The sequence below is a fragment of the Megalobrama amblycephala genome, linkage group LG13 (genome assembly GCF_018812025.1).
Source record: "Megalobrama amblycephala isolate DHTTF-2021 linkage group LG13, ASM1881202v1, whole genome shotgun sequence".
In the NCBI taxonomy this organism is placed as follows: domain Eukaryota; kingdom Metazoa; phylum Chordata; class Actinopteri; order Cypriniformes; family Xenocyprididae; genus Megalobrama; species Megalobrama amblycephala.
The window spans coordinates 25,238,258-25,260,893 of NC_063056.1; the positions used below are offsets into that span (position 1 = coordinate 25,238,258).

The window sequence follows — 22,636 nt, forward strand, 5'->3', positions numbered from 1 at the left end:
CGCGTCAGAGAATGCTCAAAGCACCTATCACATAGGTTTTACTTCAAAGTACCGCCCATCATGCTGCCCATATGTAGCCATGTGACGTTCCTACAATGTGTGTGACGTCAAAATAAATAAATAAATAAATATCCCTGTTTTCTCTCTCTCACTTAGTCTACTGCATTACTATTTAATTCTCACTTTGAGTATCAATTTTTTATAAAATAATAATTTATTTATTATTTATAGGCTACTTTTATATTATTATAATTATAAAAAATGGATACTCAAAGTGAGAATTAAATAGTAATGCTGGGGTATAATATAATATTACTTTATTATTATTATGACATACATCAAAATCCACACAAAACAACACAAATGTTTTATACAATTTATTTAAATCATTAGCAGATATTTTCGATTTACCACTGCAAGACACAAACAAGCTTATATTCAAACTATTAGACAGCTGCAAAGACATGCTGGCACAGTAGGCTCATGAAATGCTAAAATTAAACAATTCATCTCAAATGAAACACAGAGTTCACCCTTTTCCTTGTTTGTCTATCATGTAGGCCTATCAAATTCCTTGTTTCTTCGTATCCAGCTATGGCTTCTCCAACTGAATGTCTTCTCCACAGCTGGCCACATCCTGATAAGGGCCTTGCTGACTGGAGCGTTGAATTTGATGGTAAGCTGAGTTGCAGTCATCCAGGTTTAGACCCTGTGGATGGATATGTGAAGGTTTCTTTCATAAATACGCAGCATGTTAGTAAAAAGAAAAAAATAGTGGAAATGGACATACCTCATAGATATTCTCCTCCTCACGTCCTTTCTTCTTGCTCAGTTCATTGAACGTCTTTGACTAGAGAAAAAAAAATGTGCATACCTATGATTTTCATGGAATCACTCTGTTTATTGTTTGGTGTGGTGCAGATATGTTTTCATGTTGAATCAACATTAAATCAACATGTCTGACCTTGCAGAGCAACAAAGTGCCAGGGATCAGCACACACAGCAGCAGCAACACCCCTTCTGCTGTAATGATGCTGTTCTTCACACTCTCACTGAGGTTCAAGGTCTTCTGCAAAGGTACTAATAAAAAAGAACATTTTAGCCCATGAAGATTCTTAGGGATGACAAAAGCACTTCATTGCAAGTAGATCAAACTGACTACAGTATGGACCATTGTCTCATGAATAAAAATACAACTGAAAAAAAAGGGATCCAAAAGAGCTGACATGTTTACTTCATCTGACAATAAATCTTGCCTGTGTACACGTAAGGAGAGTTAAGTAACACAAACTTAGCATGAATGAGTAGAATTTGGGTTTATGTTATTGAATGGGCTATTTGTATTTGCCTAACTCAGCCAATTAAATGATTTGTGGGGATTATTGCACAATGCAGCCTCTTAGAGAGCTTGAGTGCCTGCATTGTTAAGTTTATGATTTTCATATATTCATGTAATGAAAAATAAACAGTTGGCCTACAATAAATTATGTACAGTATTACAATACAATGCATAATTTTAAGTTACTGACTGTATATACAGTACATTATATATTATACACTATTGTTCAAAATTTGGGGTACATTTTTTAAGATATTAATACTTTTATTCAGCAAGGTTGCATCAAATTAATCAAAAGTGGCAGTAAATACTTTTACATTGCTACAAAAAAAAATCTAGTCAAAAATCAAATAAATGTTGTCCTTTTTAATTTTTCAAGAATCCTGAAAAAAACTATCACTGTTACCACAAAACATATTAAGAAGCACAACATTAATAATAATAATAATAAATGTTTTTTTGAACACCAAATCATCATATTAGAATGATTTCTGAAGGATCATGTGACACTGAAGACTGGAGTAATGATGCTTAAAATTCAACTTTGTCATCCAAGGAATAAATTAAATTTTTATATATTGAAATCGAAAACATCTATTTTTAACTCTAATAATTTTTTGAAATATAACAGTTTTTACTATTTTTTTTTTTTTTTGATCAAATAAATGTGATCTCGGTAAGCATAAGACATTAAAAAGATCTTACAGACGCCAAACTTTTGAACAGTAGTGTATATTATCTGAAATGTTTTTTGTAATGATAACAAGAAATAAAATCTAGAATTCTTAAACATAACTATGATCTGACTCACTGTATACTTGAAGAAAGGTACCATGGGTAAAAGTTTGAAGTGTGCTATGATGCAGTTTACATTGGTAAAGGCCGGTATCATTGAGTTCAGTGCTCTTGAAAAACAAATAATGGCATGTGACTCCATTCTTTGTACTCTTTGGATGGAACATCACATTCTTGGTCTGATTTACTAATTTAGACTCAGGTTCTTTGATGGCATGAACATGCTTGAACCACAAGATGTTGGGGCTCTCCTTCCAACGGTAGCAGCAACTGATTTTGGCTTCATGGGTGACGGGCACACGCTGCAGTGGCTCATCTGCCTCCAGTTTCAGTTCTTCTTCAGCAGCTTATGCAAAGGACATTAAACCAAAAAGTCACATAATAGTTAAAAATAATATGCTCTAATTCTAGATGGCAAGACAGCCGAACAAAGTATTCCAGTTTAAAACAGTTAGTGACTTGTCCACAGTGGGGGGTTTCCTTTAAGATACGGCCATAAGTGATTAAAAACCTCTTATATCAAAGCAGCTTAATATGGGCTACAGCTTTAGTCTCCCCCAACAGGCATTCACTTCAATCCACATGATATCAGCAGGTTTAAATCTATTAGCTAAACCGTACACTTCCCACCCACAAAATGCTGTGTAGACAAGACTTAAATTCATACAGTGAAAAGCTACACAATACAGCGTAAAATTAAATTAGACCCTTAAAATTGAAAGTCACACTGGGGAAAAAAAAGAGAAAAAAATCTACACACTGCTAGCAATAAGATACAAATTGTAACAGCTGCTCTGAGAGGAAGTCAGCTTCACTGAAGCAGAACGCAGACGTGCAGATGAAAATTGTGTACTTTGTTCTTTTGTAAAAGATAAAAAAAGTTTAATAATCAATTTGAAATGCTATGCTTTCTAAAAACTCTAAATTTAGATTTCTAACATTTTTTGTGCTCAAAGAGAGCCCAGATTACTTTAAAACCAATTAGTCACAAAGAATGCTGAACAAATATTAACATTCCATATTAAAACCAACGCTACATAAACACATTAGATGTATGTTTAAACACCCACCTGCTGCCCAGAAACACAAAAAAATGACCAGTCTGATCTCCATTTTCTCCAATAAACCAGACAAACTGAAGAAACCTTCTGCTGCTTGTGAGTAAATGCACTGTTTGAGTGTTTGTCTTCCTTTCCTGTATCATCTACACCCACCCATTCTTCTATTTCAGTTTGTGGTATACACACACGCGCATATATATTCTTCTCTTTTTTTGGATAAGGTGGTAATCTGTTAATATCAAGCAAATGCTTCTGAAAATGATGACAATAAAAGCTCAAGTCATTTTCAATCATTTATTTAAAAAAAAAAAAAGAAAGAAAAGAAAATTATAATAAAAAAACGTACCTACATTTTTCTTATGTATCTTACATATAAAATCAAAGCCCAAATACACAGAATAGTCCTTGCATAATCAATTATATAGACAGACAGCAATGGAATGCCTGTATCAAGTGGACTCCTGTACACAGAATTACATAAAAGACTAAAAGTTCTAGATTGCAGAGGGTTCTAACAAAGAGCACTCAGACATTTTATATGGGGTTTGGAGCAAAATATCAGATCAGCATTTAACACTGAACATGGTTAAATGAGGAGATGGCATGTCAACAAACCCAATTTGCACAAGGCACCCTATAAATAGATTTAAACATAGAGATATATCAGTATATATACGTATATGTGACAGATACACATGAAATGTTTAAGGAATGAGAGAGAAATGACGGCACCCAAAACCCTGTCTTCCCAATTATAAAGAGTTCACAAGGGATATCCATGAAACTCACTTTGTAATCGAGTTTAAATTGTGGTAAATTCCAAATGCAGCTCTTGTCATAAAAGTGAAAATCAGTCAAGAATTTTAAACTATGGTTAAGGGGATGTCTCTCTCAGTCCCTTATTTATAATAGGCAATGCATAGTACTGTAATTAGTTTTCGAAGAAAATGAAAACTGAATCTAATGAACGAACCACTCATTCAAGCAAACGCGAATGAAAAGACTGTGCAAAAGGACTGTAGGAAGTCAAGTGGGTAGAACAGATCTTGCACCTTGATAGTTTCATTACCAAACTTTAAGCATTATCATTTGCTACTTCTAAAAGGTAAAAAAAGAAGAAAAAGTTATGATTGACATGTACTAGAAACAACACTGCTGGCCAGAAAGCAAGACTTCTGCCAAGTTGTTCTGGTAAACCGCTTTGTGTAAGACCTACAGAGAAACAAGGCCTTACATAAATCAAAGTAAACATCACAATTACAACATAAACGTGAATATAAATCACACTACGTAACAAATAAGGTAAAATAAGTTGCATAATTTGACAGTTTGTGGGGGGCAGAAAAACCTGTTGCAGTAGCATCATGAATACATAAAAATAATTACAGTACTGGTGTGAAAACCTACTGTTATGTTCCTGTCTTAAAACTCTGAGATAAAACACTTAAGCCCCTGCAAGTGCCTGATCCTCTGTGGTCTGGTTTCCTAACAAGATAGCAGGAGAGAACAAGCTGGTCCCTAAAGCTGAAAAACATGGACTGATAATGAAATCCAGGATACAGCTCTATAATTGATACAGCAATTCAGTCCTGACAGTTCTCACTTTTAATTCCTTCTGTTTTAAATAGGATTATAATCTATCACATTTACAAGCCAATCCATCCACCATTTTCTGGGCTGATCCGCAGCTAAGGCAAAGTTTGGAAAGGGGTGGGCGACTAGATCCCCCTTTCGACTCAGTAAGTCATTCCAATTTACAGCTGACCTCCCTATGCAAAACAAAGATGTTTTCATATCTAAATTTTGTCCCGCTATCATCATATCTTTGGTCCTGCTTATATAGAAAACTACTCCCTAAAATAAAATAACTGAGAAACAATAAAATTAGCTATTCCAGAAAAAAAAAAACACTATTTTTTTTTTTTTTGCAAACCAGGAATATACATCCATAACATAAAAAACTGAAATATACTAAATGACTGAAGCCTTTTACAGCCGCACCTCATGAATTTGCATAGAGGCTCAAAAATAGGCAATGTGTGATGATTATCATCAGATCTGTGTAAAATTACCACAGTACTATCTGCAACACCTGGGTTGGAGAATGTTAAACGTTGTGCATGCTTCATATGTCCATATAACAACACCGATGTGTGGATGTATCTACAAGCTGGTCTGTGTGCATTGGTTACATTCAAGCTGCTACCTAATATGTGCATATTTCCTCAAACCCTGATGACGTCTCTCAACATCAAACCTTGCCACGTCAAATCTTGCATCTCTCAACATCAAACCTTGCCTGATTTCACTACAGAGGGGTCAGTCTTCCCCAAACCTCCTCTCTACTTCCTTTCCTCATCCACGTATTGATCTACCCTACTTAGCATTTCTTTTCCTATTCATAATAACAGGACTTCTGGTATGAAGACAAAACAAAATCAAATCAAAACTCTCCATTTTACTAATAAAAACTACATATATCCATTTCAATATCTGTAAATTTTGAAAATACATGTTATGTACTATGTTAATAAATATTAGGATGAGCAAACATCTTGAAATGGCAAAAAAAAAGAAGAAGAAAAAAAGGGGGCACATTATCTGTTTGAATTAACTTGAAATTAAACACCAGTCTGAGCAGCAGGCTTCACATGCGTCAGACTGCATTCACAAATATGCAACTATACTTTCCTATGAATATAGATAGCCTTTTGATACTAAATTACTTTTGACATGCTTAGACAGGTTAATCTTCGTGTGCGTGCATGTTTGTGTATGTTATAATGCATCCACATGCACACTTAGCGTTTCGCTCTGATATCTCTCTAGGTGTTGCACGTTTCTTTGGCATTTTTTGGAAAGACTGTCTCTCACACCTCTGAACAGAAACACATACAGTTCTCATTCATGCTCAAGTATCACTATAATTTCTCAACACCCACTTCATTTCATTTCTCAGTGGAATGGAAACTGCTGGAGGCCTGCTGTCAATCTTCTGAAAGGACAGTTGAGAAGAGAGATGAGAAAGAGCATGAACATTTAGGCAGCGTTAGTCAATCAGCGAAATCCCCCGAAAGCAAGTCTCAAGTCCAGCACATACAGTGATCTGAGGACAAAAACGACAGATGATAGAAACTGAGCTGCTTTACTTAGAAAAAACAGAATGGCACTATATATAAATGAAGATGTATTTGTATTTAGTATGTGGTCATACCTTGTAACAGCAGGTTGTGATGTTTCTCAGTTCAAATGGACACCCGGAAGTGAATATTTAGCAAGAGCTTCTTGCAACTTATAATGGTCCTCCTCAACAGCCTGGGAACAAACAGAACACCAGAGATACATATTAGTAAGGAATCCCTGATTCAAAACAAAAGATTCGTAAAGCTACATGAAGCAATGTTTTGAAATCGCCCATCACTAGATATTGTCAAAATCGTTATTTTGTTTTTTTTGGCACACAAAAAGTATTCTCATCACTTCATAACATTAAGGTTGAACCACTGTAGTTGCATGAACTGTTTTAAATATGTCTTTAGTAGCTTTCTGGGCATCTGAAAGAGTTAAATGTCTTGCTGGCAATGCAGGCCTCACTGAGCCATCGGATTTTATGAAAAATATCTTAATTTGTGTTCCGAAGATGAACGAAGGTCTTATGGGTGTGGAACGACATGAGGATGAGTAATTAATGAGAGAATTTTCATTTTTGGGTGAACTAACCCTTTAACCTTCTCAATTTGACAACCATGTGCACGCGATCTCTCTGCGCTGCAAAAAAAGCGCTGATGATCTGACAACACCCACAAGTTTAGCGATGATCGTTGTGAAATTCTGTCAAACAACCAGACCTGTCTTCCTTCATGAGGCCGCATGTGCGATTTGCTGCTACAAAATCTGTGAGGAACTTTAATAAATCCAAACATGATTCTTGAGACCATACTGTTTGCTATTACAGTTGGCAAATAAAGGCGGCTCTGTGCTACAATACAGAAATGTAACATAATTTGGAATTATTGGAATTAATATTAGGAATTTCAGTGTTTTACATTTTAGCTTTCGAGAGAAGCTTCTTAAGGTTTTACCAGTTTTCATAAAGCAGTTAAAAACTACAAAGGTGCTTCTGTTTGTTAGTATTTAGCCATTTCAAAGATGAAAATGGTTAAAAGAAGAAAAAAAATCATGACGAGTATTGCTCATTGAGGTCTGTCTGTAGGAATTTGCATTTGTGGAGCGATCCAAATCTGTGGTTTCAGTCTCATTTGCATATAAACTGCTAATGTGAAGACAAATTACAAAGCACTCACCAAAACCATGTATTACCATAAGTCGTATTAATAGTAAGTAGTGTTCAATTTATTCTTATCAACACAATTGTAATCAATTCAATTTTTTTGTATTTGACTTCCTGTTATCAGATCCATGTGCCATCTACAGGCCTATTATGTGAAGTGTAGGCTGTTAGTACACCCTGTAGTGCAGCCCTAGTTTCACAAATGCAATTGATTCCTCCTCACCTGCAGTCTCTTCAGTTGCTCCTCGAGTGCCTGCAGTCTCCTCTGCACCTCCTCCATGCGTTCCTGAGAAAGCACGAGAGGAGCGCTGATCCCTCTTTCCTCTTCTCCTTTATTCCCTCCATCTCCTCCACCCTCTTCTCCTTCAGTTCTTCCTTCTGTACTGGATTCCTCTACTGAGAGGGAAAAAGGCATCAAGAATTTCAAAATGTATCAGAAGAAACACCCCCAAGTTTCACTTAAGATTGTTTCTTCCAAGTTCCACTTACAATGTTAGTAAAAAGTGTATTGCACACAAAAATACATGATTTATGACAGTTTTCCATCTTCTCTCTCACACTTATAAACAACAGGCTGTTTTTTGTGGCTGTTTTTCTGTAAAGACTTATGTAAATGCCCTCTCTTTGCATATATTTTTTACACACACACACACACACACACACACTACATATACAATTTTTTTTAACACATTGTTAGTAAGTGCATTAACTAATGTTAACTTATTATATACATATATATATATATATATATATATATATATATCCAAACTGTTCAGAAATGAATCCTCATTCAGGTCTGTGATGAATCCTAGTAATATATCCTAGTAATATATATATATATATATATATATATATATATATATATATATATATATATACACATACATACATACATACATACATATATATATATATATATATATATATATATATATATATATATATATATATATTACTAGGATATATTACTAGGATTCATCACAGACCTGAATGAGGATTCATTTCTGAACAGTTTGGATAGGAGGAATCATAGCTGTACTTGATGATGAAGTGTAAGGCTTAAAACCTAAAGCAATTTTTGTGCAGTACTTGACGACTGACCTCCATCTGCCTCCTGGCTTTCAGGCGCTGTCCCTCCATTTTCCCCAAGAGTCTGAGAGTCATCTGACAGGCTAATACTCCCAACCAATAGTCTCTTCAAATACATGACTACGAGAGGAATACAAGCAAGAAGATTAAGTTTGGAATTAAATGGTAGCGGTTCAATGCAGTCTGTTAGAACTGTATAAAATTTCATAAATGCTGACCTTCGTCCAAAGCACCATTAGCGGACTTATCTGGAGGGGTGTGGCTGTGGGTGAGCAGGTCAAAGCCATGTGCCGCTAGGTAGTCTATGAGTGAAGGATCAGTTTCTCTACCTTTCTCATCAGTAAGACTGTCTTTAAATCGCCCTATGGTGAAATAAAACACACAGTCACAATAAAATACCACAGTAAAATTTCTTGGATAGGCTTAATATCTGTTTCCAAGAGCCAAAAATCTCACCACTGCGACTTTTCAACAGGTCTCCTCCGTTCTCAGTAGGGCTAAGAGGAGGATGCATACTGGAAAAGAGAAATGGAAAGAGCTTAAATGACTGAAGTTGGCTTAGAGTAGTCTAGTGGGATGGCACCCTTAAAGAATGCTCGTATTCTCTTATGGGGCATAGCTATTTGCCAAAAAAAAAAAAAAAAAAACACTTACGCGCTGTATGCAGGTCCAATGGAGCTGCTGGGCGTGCTGCCACCTCTGTGTCTATCCAGCTTGTCTCTCCCGCCCCTCTTCTTCAAATCGTCAATCGCAGACTTAATCGCCTCTGTCCAACTGGAGCATTAAAAAGACTGTGTCAGATCAAACTGCATGCTCTGGATTCTTGATTGATCAAAAGCAGTTTCATATAATCTGCCTGTCAGTCATTCATACAAGCGTTCCATAACTGGCTTTTATATGGTTCACTCACTTTTTCCTCTCCCCTATGGACTGAGCCACTAATTCATAGATCTGTGCGCCACTGTCCCAGGTGAATATGACGTAGAGGGCCTTCGGGTCTGATGGAAAGAAGGAAAGTAACTGCATATTAAAATCACGTTCTTCAGAATACAACAAGCTTGGAAGAATTGACTTGCATTTTGAGGCTTAAAAAAGGATCTATTAATAACATATTGTGAGAAACGGATGGAGTACCATAATGTAAACAATATTCAATGAGAGCGTGTATGTAAACCTATACTTGGCACAAAAACAGAATGTATACCCCTTGTTCTATTGTTTATTTGTTTATTTTTCCTTGTATTTTCATGATACTATTGGTACAACCCTCTAGTCTATCTCTGTGTTCTGTTCTGTTTGAGGGAAGTGTTTAGTGTGTACTCTGTCTCGAAAGAAGACTGATTCCTGCAGACACATTACAACTACACCTTGATGGTCAGCTGACACCTGCAGTCCTATTTTTGAATAATTTGAGAGTGTTTCGTGTGATTGCTTGTGTGTTTGCTTGAAAGATAGTTTGTGTGATTGACTAGTTCGGACATTTTGTGAAAATGACTACAGCCTGTTTACAGACCTTGACTTTGGTATTGCTCTTTTCTGATTTGTTCGCTTGTCTTTGTAAATATTCCATTTGTATATGATGATATATAATATTTGGGAAGTAGGGAATCTGATGCCATTTGTTAGAACTTTATTTATTGTTTATGCTTAGGGAGTCATGGACGGAAGAGGATTAGGGCCAAGCAATAATAAAAAAATAAAACCATCTCGAGATTAAAGTTGTTAAATTTCGAGAAAAAAGTCGAAATAAAATGTTGAGAATAAACTCATTAAATTACGAGAATAAACTCGCTAAATTTCAAGAAAAAAGTCGAGATAAAATGTTGAGAATAAACTCATTAAATTATGAGAATAAAGTCATTAAATTACGAGAAAAAAGTCGTTAAATTATGAGAACAAATTCGTAATTTAACGAATTTATTCACGAAATTTAACGCCTTTTTTCTCATAATTTAATGAGTTTATTCTCAACATTTTATCTCGACTTTTTTATTGAAATTTAACAACATTTTTCTCATAATTTAACAAATTTGTTTTCGTAATTTAACAACTTTTTTCTCATAATTTAATGACTTCATTCTCAACATTTTATCTCGACTTTTTTCTCGTAATTTAACGAGTTTATTCTCAACATTTTCTCTCGACTTTTTTCTCGAAATTTAACAAGTTTTTTCTCGTAATTTAATGACTTTATTCTCAACATTTTATCTCGACTTTTTTCTCGAAATTTAACGACTTTTTTCTCATAATTTAATGACTTTATTCTCAACATTTTATCTTGACCTTTCTCACGAAATTTAACGAGTTTTTCTCGTAATTTAATGAGTTTATTCTCAAAATTTTATCTCGACCTTTCTCACGAAATTTAACGACTTTTTTCTTGTAATTTAACGAGTTTATTCTCAACATTTTCTCTCAACTTTTTCTTGAAATTTAATGAGTTTTTTTCCTAGTAATTTAACGAGTTTATTCTCAACATTTTATCTCGACTTTTTTCTTGAAATTTAACGAGTTTTTTCTCGTAATTTAATGAGTTTATTCTAAAATTTTTATCTTGACCTTTCTCACGAAATTTAACAAGTTTTTTCTCATAATTTAACGAGTTTATTCTCAACATTTTATCTCGACTTTTTTCTCGAAATTTAACGAGTTTTTTCTCGTAATTTAATGAGTTTATTCTCAAAATTTTATCTCGACCTTTCTCACGAAATTTAACGAGTTTTTTCTCATAATTTAACGAGTTTATTCTCAACATTTTATCTCGACTTTTTTCTCGAAATTTAACAAGTTTTTTCTCATAATTGAATGACTTTATTCTCAACATTTTATTTCGACTTTTTTCTCGAAATTTAACGAGTTTTTTCTCGAAATTTAACAACTTTAATCTCGAGATGGTTTTATTTTTTTATTATTGCTTGGCCCTAATCCTCTTCCGTAGTCATGGAAGTTAATTTTCTTTTCTTTTCTTTTGTGAATTAGGTTTAGTCAGAGGCAAGTACTGTTTAGCTTTTCTGTTTGATATGTTGGCCTTGTCGGCTCCTAATTTTAAAATCCATTTTTCATTGCCATTAAAGCACAAACATTTTTTTCAAAATCTTTACAGTTTCATTCTAAAGCCTTTTTACTTTTCATGTCATGTCTTTTACCCCTAGGCAGGGCGTAACAACTATATAAAACATTTTCTTGAAAATCAATAATTAAAAAAAAAAGAAACGACAAGCTAACTCACTAAAACTTTCACTCACCAGTGGCCACGTCTCTGAGGAAAACAGACTCCAATTTGATGATTGGACTCAGCATCAGTTTGCCTTCTTGAGCGGCGATGTTGCTTTTGCTCTGACACTTCAAAACCATCTTATCATCCTGCTTTTGAAGCAAGACCAGCAGGTCTGACAGCAACACACAGTGCACATCTGCAAACACAAAAATAGGGTGAGCAACAGGCCTAGTCCTTGATTATAGACACACTAAAAACCATCAAATTTGTCAATTTGTAAGAAACTCTTAATTTGGGGAATGTGTTGACAGGTTACCGATTGCTTTCTCCTTGGTCACCCTCCATGTCAGAGGCCCTTCAAACAGCATCTTTCTGCTGGTCAGATCAATGTTCTGATGAACAGAGAAAAGAGTGGATATCATACCAGTTCGAGAGTGCCTTCATTAGTAACCTAACTGATACATGAAACGTCAAGGTTTTTCTCACCTTGTACTCACTGTAGAGGTCATTGCTAGGTTTCAATCCTGAGGTGTCCAGTCGGCGCTGGTAGTCTTTCAAAATCTGAGACGAAAGATGAGCAGATATTTAGGAGAAAAAGAATTGAGAGAGGTGGTGGGGAAAATGCATATTAGAAAATGTGAATCAAGCTTAAATTATCTATAGAGGGTGGGCAGTAAAATCTTATATCATAGTATGAGCAATTTTATAAAACACTAAATAAATACATCACAACATGCAGGAATGTAGTAATGCATGTATAATGCTGAACCACACAACCCTGTTTTTATGAAGAAACTTGTACTGAATGTTCTAACCAGCAGGTTCTCCATGAGTTTGACTTCTTCATTGACATGGTTGAGGATCTTGCGGCAGGATTCAGCTGCTTGGTTAATATTCTCTTTTTCTGCTTCATCCTCTGTGAGAAATGGACATTGGTTATAAACTTTACATTTTTTTGTCTAATATATTGCAGTATTGTTAGTGCCGTCAATCAGTTGTAATTGATGTAATTACGTAATATGCTGAATAAGCAATCAAATTAAGCATAATTCATTGCATACACTGTGTCAATTGTTGAGAAAAATCCCCAAAGACAAAATTTTATGAGATGAGATGAGTTCATCATTGAATAGGTTGCACTATTTGCACAAAAGGTTTAATAGAAATAAAGTATGATTAGACTTGAAACACACACCTGTGTCCTTGGCAATGTTGGCCAGCAGAAGAGGGTACTTGGTTAGTCTTTGCATCTCTATGGGAATGATATCCTTCAGCTGTAGCCTCCGACACTGTGGCTTACTCTCTGCGTCCTACAACAAACACAAAAGAATCCATTTACCAAAAGACATTTTAAGAGAGAATAGAACAGATTAGAATAGAATAGACTTACAATAGACTTTACTGTTTTTTTTATATATATATATATATATATATATATATATATATATATATATATATATATATATATATATATATATATATATATATATATATATATGTGTGTCTTGGATTACAATGACTACAAGATGCCAAGTTAAAACTTTTATCCACCACAATCAATCTGTGTCTGTTGACTACTAGCAATAACATGGACAAGTGTTTTAAGTGTAAACGTACCAGTATGAAAGCATTAAAACGGGGGTCCTTCTTCTGTCTGCTCTTTATCTGCTCCAGAGCCCAGGACTGGTAGCTACAGAAGCGTGCGGTGAGCTTCTGAAACCATTCTCCTTCTGATCCACTGAACTACAGAGATAAAGACATGTCTACTTGTATAACAGCTAATATACATTCAAACATTCAAGAAGAAGGCTGAATGAAAAACTAGCATTTAGCACACTCTAAGCCACTTACCCTGTTGAGAAGTGGCGTGCTTATGATTTTGACAATGTAATCATTTTCCTGGCGCAGTTTTTTCAGGTTCTCATAGAAAGCATCTAAAAAAAGAATGAATTTTTTTATTTATATCAAGTCTGTTGTGACTATTTAACTTAACTATTTCTGTATACAAGACTTGACAGGCAATCAAATTATTTTAGTGTATTAATGCATTTTATGTAGTTACGTACAGTGCATCTCTATGATCTCATCGAGGCTGGGGAAGATGGTGGCCAGCTCAGTTAGGCTCATAATCTCTTCCCTCTCCAGTGGACGAGAAAACACGGTCTGCAATACGCTCAGCATACGAACATGGGCGTGCTCTGTCGCAAACAGCTCTGAAAGACATAGAAAGAAAAACATGTTCATTGCACCCGGCTACATTGCAGATCCAACAAAACAATAAGGCATTTGAATGTGCGTTTCTATCTATTTTTTCAAAGTTGTTGCTTTTATTACCATTGATGACTTCTTGTCTTTTGATTTCCTTCTTGCTCAGTTTTTTTAAGTTCTCACTGGGAGCAAGTTCCCTCCAGTTGGGCGGGTCCTGCTCGAGCTCCAGTAGGCGGGGCTCTATTTCCTCCTGCTGAGGGAAGGGGCCAAAAGCAGGACCAGTGAAGGGGCCATCAGACAACAATCCACCTTCCACACTGAGAGAGACAAAGGGAACAAAGTGAAAAGGGATAGATACATATTAAGCATTGTGAAAATAGTTAAGGTAGTGATGATCATAATCTCTGAACTCTATGAGTTACTGAGAAACCTCTTGTGCTGCTGTCTCCTGTGGATGGTGTGTATATGAGTGTTACTGAGTGTGCGTGACAGTTAGTTTTTGCCTTACGGGACTGAATGATGTGGGGAGGGTGAGAGGGGGTGGGAAGTGGAAGTTGACTGCAGGTCCACGTCGCTACGGGAGCGAGACTGCTTGGCCCGGGTAGAGCCACCACGACGAGAGTGACGGCGCTCCACACAAAGGCTCTCGCTGCGCCGCACATTCCTGAACACCCAAGAGACGGGGAGGTTGAAGAGAAGAAAATGATGAAGGAAGAAAGGAAATGAAAGGAAATAAATGAAAATGAAAAAGGAAAAGGCAAAGAAGCAAAAGCAAACAGAAAGGAAGGAAATGAGGAAAACAATAGGCAAGGAAAAAAGGAAATGTAAGAAAATAAAGGAAGAGGAAGAAGAAAATAGGGAACAGGAAAGAAAGGGACAGGGAAAGTAAAAAGGGAAAAGAAAGAGGAGGAGTAAAGGAAAGGAAAGGAAAGGAAAGGAAAGGAAAGGAAAGGAAAGGAAAGGAAAGGAAAGGAAAAAGGAAGAGGAAGATACAGGAAAGGAAAAGGAAAGGGAAATTGAAGAGGACATAAGTGAAAATAGAAAACAAAAGAAAAGGAAAGAGGATGATGAAGGAAAGGAAAGGAAAGGAAAAGACAGGACAGGAAAAATGAAGAGGAAGATACAGGAAAGGAAAGGGAAATTGAAGAGGAAATAAGTGAAAATAGAAAACAAAAGAAAAGGAAAGATGATGATGAAAGAAAGGAAAGGAAAGGAAAGGAAAGGAAAGGAAAGGAAAGGAAAGGAAAGGAAAGGAAAGGAAAGGAAAAATGAAGAGGAAGATACAGGAAAGGAAAGGAAAGGAAAGGAAAGGAAAGGAAAGGAAAGGAAAGGAAAGGAAAGGAAAGGAAAAAGGAAGAGGAAGATACAGGAAAGGAAAGGAAAGGAAAGGAAAGGAAAGGAAAGGAAAGGAAAGGAAAGGAAAGGAAAGGAAAGGAAAAAGGAAGAGGAAGATACAGGAAAGGAAAAGGAAAGGGAAATTGAAGAGGAAATAAGTGAAAATAGAAAACAAAAGAAAAGGAAAGAGGATGATGAAGGAAAGGAAAAAGGAAGAGGAAGATACAGGAAAGGAAAGGAAAGGAAAGGAAAGGAAAGGAAAGGAAAGGAAAGGAAAGGAAAGGAAAGGAAAGGAAAGGAAAGGAAAGGAAAAGAAAAAGGAAGAGGAAGATACAGGAAAGGAAAAGGAAAGGGAAATTGAAGAGGAAATAAGTGAAAATAGAAAACAAAAGAAATGGAAAGAGGATGATGAAGGAAATGAAAGGAAAGGAAAGGAAAGGAAAGGAAAGGAAAGGAAAGGAAAGGAAAGGAAAGGAAAGGAAAGGAAAGGAAAGGAAAGGAAAGGAAAGGAAGAGGAAGATACGGGAAAGGAAAGGAAAAGGAAAGGAAAAGGAAAGGGAAATTGAAGAGGAAATTAGTGAAAATAGAAAACAAAAGAAAAGGAAAGAGAATGATGAAGGAAAGGAAAGAGGAAGAGGAAGAAAAGAAAGGGAACAGGAAAGGGAAAAGGAAGAGGTAAGGGAACAGGAATGAACAAGAAACAAAAAGAAACAAGAAAAAGAAAAGGAAGAAGAGGAGGAGAGAAAAGAAAGGAAATGAAAGGGTTGAAGAGTGGAAAGGAAAGAGTAATGAAGTAGCAGAAATGTTTTAGTGCATGGAAATGTTTGAAAAAAAAAAAAAAAAAAAACAGTGGAAGGGACAGATAGATGTCAGTGAGGTTAGACACCACAGATCAAATGTAACATGAACAGATGATAGAAATAGGAAATTTAACAATGATGAATTGAGAAACAAAGAGTGAAATGTGAAGACAAATGATGTTAAAACCACTATATAACATGTTCATCAGTTCATCAGAGAGATTCATTCAGCCCCAACAGTCAAAACCCTTCTGAGATCCACATTAGAAAAACATCTCCATCTCTTTCTAAAAGTATCATTTATAGCATCTCAGTGCATTTGAACACCTAAAACACTACTGGCATGTAATTGGGCTCCAATCGTGCAAAGAAATCCAAAAAAAGCAGATACTTCTGCCCTGAATCCCTACAGCCCAAAAACCAGAGTAGAACCATACTTAGCCATGCAGTGAGTGTCTGTGTGAGTCTGTATGTGAATCTAAAGCATAAAAAACCATGCCACTCATTTTACAATATTTCTACGATATGAATTATAAAACGTAATGTCATCTGTATTTGGTAAGAGAGCATGTGTGGATCAGTAGCAGCTTGAGGCTGGCAGAAAATCCCAGAGACATTTGCGCAGACCCACCTAGTCTTCTTTCTGTAAAAACATAGGACAACGAATAGTTAACAGCATAACTGACAACAAACCGTTTATCAGCATACACCAAACCAAAACTTACTACTATAAACCAACTAACCTCAAAGCAAACCGCATCTCAAGCCTAACAACAAAGCGAGACAGAGTGTACAACAATGGACAACAGCAACAAACAATGCTTCCACATGAAGGACAGTTGCACGAGCAAAATAAAAATGCACAGCTAATCCAGTTATGCTAGTTTTATGCCATACACTATAAACAACAAATAAAGCAGCTACATTATATTAACTTTAAGTTTAAAATCTGGTGACCTGAAGGTTGCTGGTTCAATTCCCTCAAGTAACTATCACCACTGCAAGACACCAGGGTGCTCCAGCAAAATTTTCCCCGTCATATGTGCGCCGTAAGTCACTTGACGACAGCTTCTGCTAAATAACAACCTACTAACTACAGAGCCAAAAACATGGGTGGTCGTAATATTTGCCCAAATCTCACAATCTGCTTATTTTGATAGCTTTGTGCCTTGGCGCGACATTGCAGGACACAGCGCTGGTTGGCTGCGAAGAAAGACTGCGGGACGAGCAAATCGTAAAATTAAAGCTTACAAAAATGACTCACATAGCAGTACATCATGTGGGATGAGGAATAAACAGACAACGAGGAATAAACAGACAACAAGGAACAAAAAGGAGGCAACAAAATGCAGAGAAAGAAGTGAGTAGTGGGAAAAAAGGGTGTTAGGATAGAAGGGGAAAGGGAGGGAGGCGGTATGCGCAGTAAGGGATCGTCTTGGTCCTGGTTGTCCACAAGGAGGGTAGCGTATATTGCGGGCAGCAGCAGGAGCAGCAGCACAGGAGGGACACAGCACGCTCCCCAGGACAAAGCAGACAGGGAGTTTTACCACACTGAAAAGTATACTAACTGTCTTTTTAGTTATTGTGGTCTTTATAAGCTCTCCTCATTCCTTTTCCAGCTTTCTTACTTGCCACTGTCCTGATTGTCCTCTGGAGGGATGTCAATGGGAGAGAGAGGTTCACAGATGGTAAGACTCCCACTAGTGCTGACAGGAGATGCATCACCCCCCTCCGAGACTGGTTTGGTGGGGTCTGCCCGATTGTTATTGACACCTATAGGAGGAAAGAGACAACATTTCTGCACATGAAACACTAGGGGACATTCAATAATATTAACGCCCACGTATAGCATTTATTTGTATGCATTTAATTTTACCAGTTTTTTTTTTTTTTTACTAAAATTAAAACTATTAAAATTTTGAAATAATTCTTTTTCAAATTATAGAAATAATTTGAAAAAAATTCTGAAATAATATAAAATATAAATATAAGATAAAAAACTTAAACTAAATGAAAATTAGAACTGGAGCCTTGGCAACTAACTGAAGCACTAAAATTAACCGGAAAAAAAAAACACCTCAACAACAAAAAAAACTAAATTGTAATATTAAAAAACTAATAAAGCACAAAAATTATAAAAAAATTTAAACTAAAATTAAAATATAAAAAAGCTAAAATTAATATACTATAATAGCATATATTAGTAATATTAATTATATAAAATATATATATATATATATATATATATATATATATATATATATATATATATATATATATATATTATAACTTGTCACGATCAGTGATCGCATGACACAGGAGAATCCAAACAAACACTTCTTTATTAATCCACAAAGGAACATACAGGAGATCACAGAAGCAAACTAACACACAACCACATAAAACAAAGACTATACCAGACAATGAAACAAAGGAAACTGAGGGCTTGAATACACAGGGGAGTAATCAAGGTAAAACAAAACAGGTGAAGGAACTAGTTAACAACCAGGAAGACTAATAATGATCAGGAACACAGGCAAAACAGGAACAAGGAAAACGGAACAAAAACACAATGAAACAAAACAGACATGGAACTACACGTTATAATACTATAAAAAAAAAATTACTAAAATAACACTGAACTGCACATACTCATTTCCTTTATTTGTACATTTTGATTACTTTTGCTCACTAAATGTTAAGATTTTAAAAATAATCTAAAGGGGCAATATCAAAGAATTTTTAAGCATCAATCGCTTTTTTTATTGCCAATGTGCGAACAGATTGTAATGAAAACTAAAAAATTAGATCTTCCCTGAAGACTGATTTTTATGCGAAGGACGTTTTTGCCAGGAAAATCAAAAAGCTCCCTAGAGCCTCTCTTCCATTCAATGGCCCACAAATTGAATGCTTACAATGTTCAGGATAATTCCGAAAGAGCTATTCTGTACTGTAATGTCAATGTGCTGTGCAATAAAAAGGGATTAATTCAAACTATAGTCTCACATTGCCAGATCTGTATAGTCTATCCACCTTTTTCCTAATGAGCCTACTGCGTTTTAGGCATTTCTGGTTTGGGGAAGCTGAAGCTCCACCAAAGACTTTACATTCCACTCAAAAAGACTAATTTTTTAAAATCATATAGTTGCACTACAAATAATCCTTACCCGTCAGTTTGACTGAATGAGCTGTAATATTTTATACTTTATGTTCTATTTTCAGACATCAGGAGAATAACGTAACACTTGGTATTTTAATATGATATGGTATAACAAGAATATCTATGGCAAGAGCTCTTTTCAGTCACTGCATTCTTTTCCTCCTGATTGTTTTCTTTTTCCCCTTTGTATTCTGCTGTAACAGTATGGAAAAAGAGACAACATTTACTGCGCATTTGTTGTGTATTCACCACATTTAATTTATAATATATACACCATGAATAACTCACTGGAATGCACTAAGAATATCTTGCTTTCCCCCCCCAAATCCTTGTCTCTTTCCAGGATTTTTTTTCCACACAGGTGCTTTAAAATGTAATTGTCTCTCCTTTTCACTTCTAATCCCTATTAGCAGTGTTTACTGAAGTGTTTCTAAAGCAGGTAAATACAATATTTGTTATCTGTCAAAATGATGGAAATCATTGAAATATTATCACTCAATGTTCCAGTTAATGAACTTTTTTGATTAAGGCAACATATGTCACATAAAACTACAGTAATATATTTATCACATCAGTAATAATGCTGCGTAAATAATTTTGGGGTTATTCATGGTCTGTTGTAGTGATTTGTTAATGCTTTTACACTTTTAAATTTCCTTTTAATGTTCAATGGTTAAAGGATGAGCAGAATAATGCTATCTCATTGTACAGTTTTTGAAAAAAGCTTATTGCATTCACAGAGCCAAACTTTCCCTGATTGTTTACAGTTTAATGGAAGTTACTCCCATAATTCACGCAAAGTGTTATGGGGTGTAGGAAAAAGGTGGATAGTCTCAAATATATACTTTATAATCAAACTATCATAACAGTATAGTTTTAATGGCCGCATCTGTCGACATGATGCCGACGCAGAGCTGGTGCAAAAACATCCACATCGCTATGATCAGATGCTTTTTTAACGACTACTTTCTCACCGCTGTCATCTTTGTTGTGTTTATTTTGTTATCGAGAGAAAAGTCCACAGAACATACATTTACATACAGTACAGTCCAAAAGTTTGGAACCACTAAGATTTTTAATGTTTTTAATAGAAGTTTCGTCTGCTCACCAAGGCTACATTTATTTAATTAAAAATACAGTAAAAAACAGTAATATTGTGAAATATTATTACAATTTAAAATAACTGTGTACTATTTAAATATATTTGACAAAGTAATTTATTCCTGTGATGCAAAGCTGAATTTTCAGCATCATTACTCCAGTCTTCAGTGTCACATGATCCTTCAGAAATCATTCTAATATGCTGATTTGCTGCTCATTAAACATTTATGATTATTTTCAATGTTGAAAACAGTTGTGTACTTTTTTTTCAGGATTCCTTGATAAATATATAGTTCAAAAGAACAGCATTTATCTGAAATACAAAGCTTCTGTAGCATTATACACTACCGTTCAAAAGTTTGGGGTCAGTAAGAATTTTTATTTTTATTTTTTTTTAAAAGAAATTAAAGAAATGAATACTTTTATTCAGCAAGGATGCATTAAATCAATCAAAAGTGGCAGTAAAGACATTTATAATGTTACAAAAGATTAGATTTCAGATAAACACTGTTCTTTTGAACTTTCTATTCATCAAATAATCCTGAAAAAAAATATTGTACACAAATATTTTGTACAATTGTACACATTAAATGTTTCTTGAGCAGCAGATCAGCATATTAGAATGATTTCTGAAGGATCATGTGACACTGAAGACTGGAGTAATGATGCTGAAAATTCAGCTTTGCATCACAGGAATAAATTACTTTGTGAAATATATTCAAATATAAAACAGTTATTTTAAATTGTAATAATATTTCACAATATTACTGTTTTTGGACCCACTTTATATTAAGTGGCCTTAACTACTATGTACTTACATTTAAATTACTCATTTGATACAATGCACTTATTGTGTACATACATGTTTTTACATTGTAGTTATATTTTAAAAACACCTGCATGTAATTACATCTGTAATTAATTTCTGTAATTACATTTATAATTACACTGCTGGCCCATCCCTTAACCCTTACCCCTACCCTTAAACCTACCCATACCACCAAAGCTTTCCCTAACCTTACCCGTATCCCACCTCAGTAGCAGCAAATGTGTTTTGCAATTCAATATGAACCCAATAAGTACATTGTACTTATTTTTTGATGTAAGTACATAGTAGTTAAGGCCACTTAATATAAAGTGGGACCCTGTTTTTTACTGTATTTTTAATTAAATAAATGTAGCCTTGGTGAGCAGATGAAACTTCTTTTAAAAACATTAAAAATCTTAGTGGTTCCAAACTTTTGGACTGTACTGTATTTATCTATATGTACATATTCATACATATACATATATCATCTAAACATCGCTCTAAACATCGCTCTCAGCAACATGGATTTCTAAGCAAAGAATGAGAAATATTATTTTATATATATATATATATATATATATATATATATATATATATATATATATATATATATATATATATATATATATATATATATATATATATTTATTATATTATATATGTATTTATTATAATATTTATTAGACACACACTACCAGTCAAAACTTTGGAAACATTACTATTTTTAGTCTCTTATTCTCATTAAGGCTGCATTTATTTCATAATAAATACAGAAAAAACAATAATATTGAAATATTATTACAATTTAAAATGATGGTTTTCTATTTTAATATACTTTAAAATATAATTTATTTCTGTGATGTGAAACATTAAAAATAGTAATGTTTCCAAACTTTTGACTGGTAGCGTATATATATTACAGTCAAGCCAAAAATTATTCAGACACTAGATATAATTTTTTATATTTTGGGTACAGGACACTATAAGTGAGAATAGCAAAATAAAGTAAACTGCGACATATACCCAAAAAGTTCTTCATACAGTGGACTACCAGTAAAACTGATAAAAATTTGGGACCAAAAATTATTCAGACACGTTGATCTGACCATGTTTTGCTTAAGTGTTATCTGACGTAATTAAGATAATTTTTTTCTGACACATTTTAACTCTGAGATCTTGTCATATTTTATTTCCATTTTTTAAAACATATACATATACATATATATATATATATATATATATATATATATATATATATATATATATATATATATACACACACACACACACACACACACACACACAACATACTCGCCAGGAGTATAAGTCGCTGGCTGCAGTTCACTTAATGACCACCGGTGTCACTAATAACAACACTTTTTGAATTCTACATATAGCCCCTTTAATAACACGCTTACATTTAATCTTTAAC

General features: G+C 34.6%; 2 protein-coding genes across 10 annotated transcripts in view; both read right to left on the reverse strand.

Annotated features, from left to right (window-relative positions):
* Window positions 1-364: 364 nt before the first annotated feature.
* Window positions 365-3,385, reverse strand: cd79a (CD79a molecule, immunoglobulin-associated alpha). The gene is made up of 5 exons (XM_048151743.1): window positions 3,205-3,385; window positions 2,151-2,480; window positions 965-1,080; window positions 791-850; window positions 365-709 (listed from the first exon to the last, which is right to left on the reverse strand). Exons 1-5 carry the CDS (start codon window positions 3,245-3,247, stop codon window positions 593-595), a joined length of 666 nt encoding a protein of 221 aa, XP_048007700.1. The 5' UTR covers window positions 3,248-3,385; the 3' UTR covers window positions 365-592.
* A 90-nt stretch (window positions 3,386-3,475) lies between these two features.
* Window positions 3,476-22,636, reverse strand: part of arhgef1b (Rho guanine nucleotide exchange factor (GEF) 1b) — a 50,801-nt gene continuing 31,640 nt past the window's right edge. For 6 of the 9 annotated variants that reach the window (XM_048211649.1, XM_048211643.1, XM_048211648.1 and 3 more), the window contains 20 exons: window positions 17,764-17,908; window positions 16,767-16,778; window positions 14,509-14,664; window positions 14,127-14,317; window positions 13,859-14,005; window positions 13,644-13,726; window positions 13,410-13,535; window positions 12,988-13,102; window positions 12,608-12,708; window positions 12,279-12,353; window positions 12,109-12,184; window positions 11,821-11,988; window positions 9,486-9,573; window positions 9,230-9,349; window positions 9,032-9,090; window positions 8,794-8,937; window positions 8,588-8,695; window positions 7,710-7,882; window positions 6,410-6,510; window positions 3,476-6,301 (listed from right to left, as the gene is read on the reverse strand). In XM_048211649.1, coding sequence (XP_048067606.1) covers window positions 6,436-6,510; window positions 7,710-7,882; window positions 8,588-8,695; window positions 8,794-8,937; window positions 9,032-9,090; window positions 9,230-9,349; window positions 9,486-9,573; window positions 11,821-11,988; window positions 12,109-12,184; window positions 12,279-12,353; window positions 12,608-12,708; window positions 12,988-13,102; window positions 13,410-13,535; window positions 13,644-13,726; window positions 13,859-14,005; window positions 14,127-14,317; window positions 14,509-14,664; window positions 16,767-16,778; window positions 17,764-17,908 — 2,162 coding nt within the window. In that variant the 3' untranslated portion in view covers window positions 3,476-6,301; window positions 6,410-6,435. The remainder of the gene's footprint in view (window positions 6,302-6,409; window positions 6,511-7,709; window positions 7,883-8,587; window positions 8,696-8,793; window positions 8,938-9,031; window positions 9,091-9,229; window positions 9,350-9,485; window positions 9,574-11,820; window positions 11,989-12,108; window positions 12,185-12,278; window positions 12,354-12,607; window positions 12,709-12,987; window positions 13,103-13,409; window positions 13,536-13,643; window positions 13,727-13,858; window positions 14,006-14,126; window positions 14,318-14,508; window positions 14,665-16,766; window positions 16,779-17,763; window positions 17,909-22,636) is intronic. The other 3 variants (XM_048211645.1, XM_048211646.1, XM_048151737.1) reach the window with 3 other exon arrangements.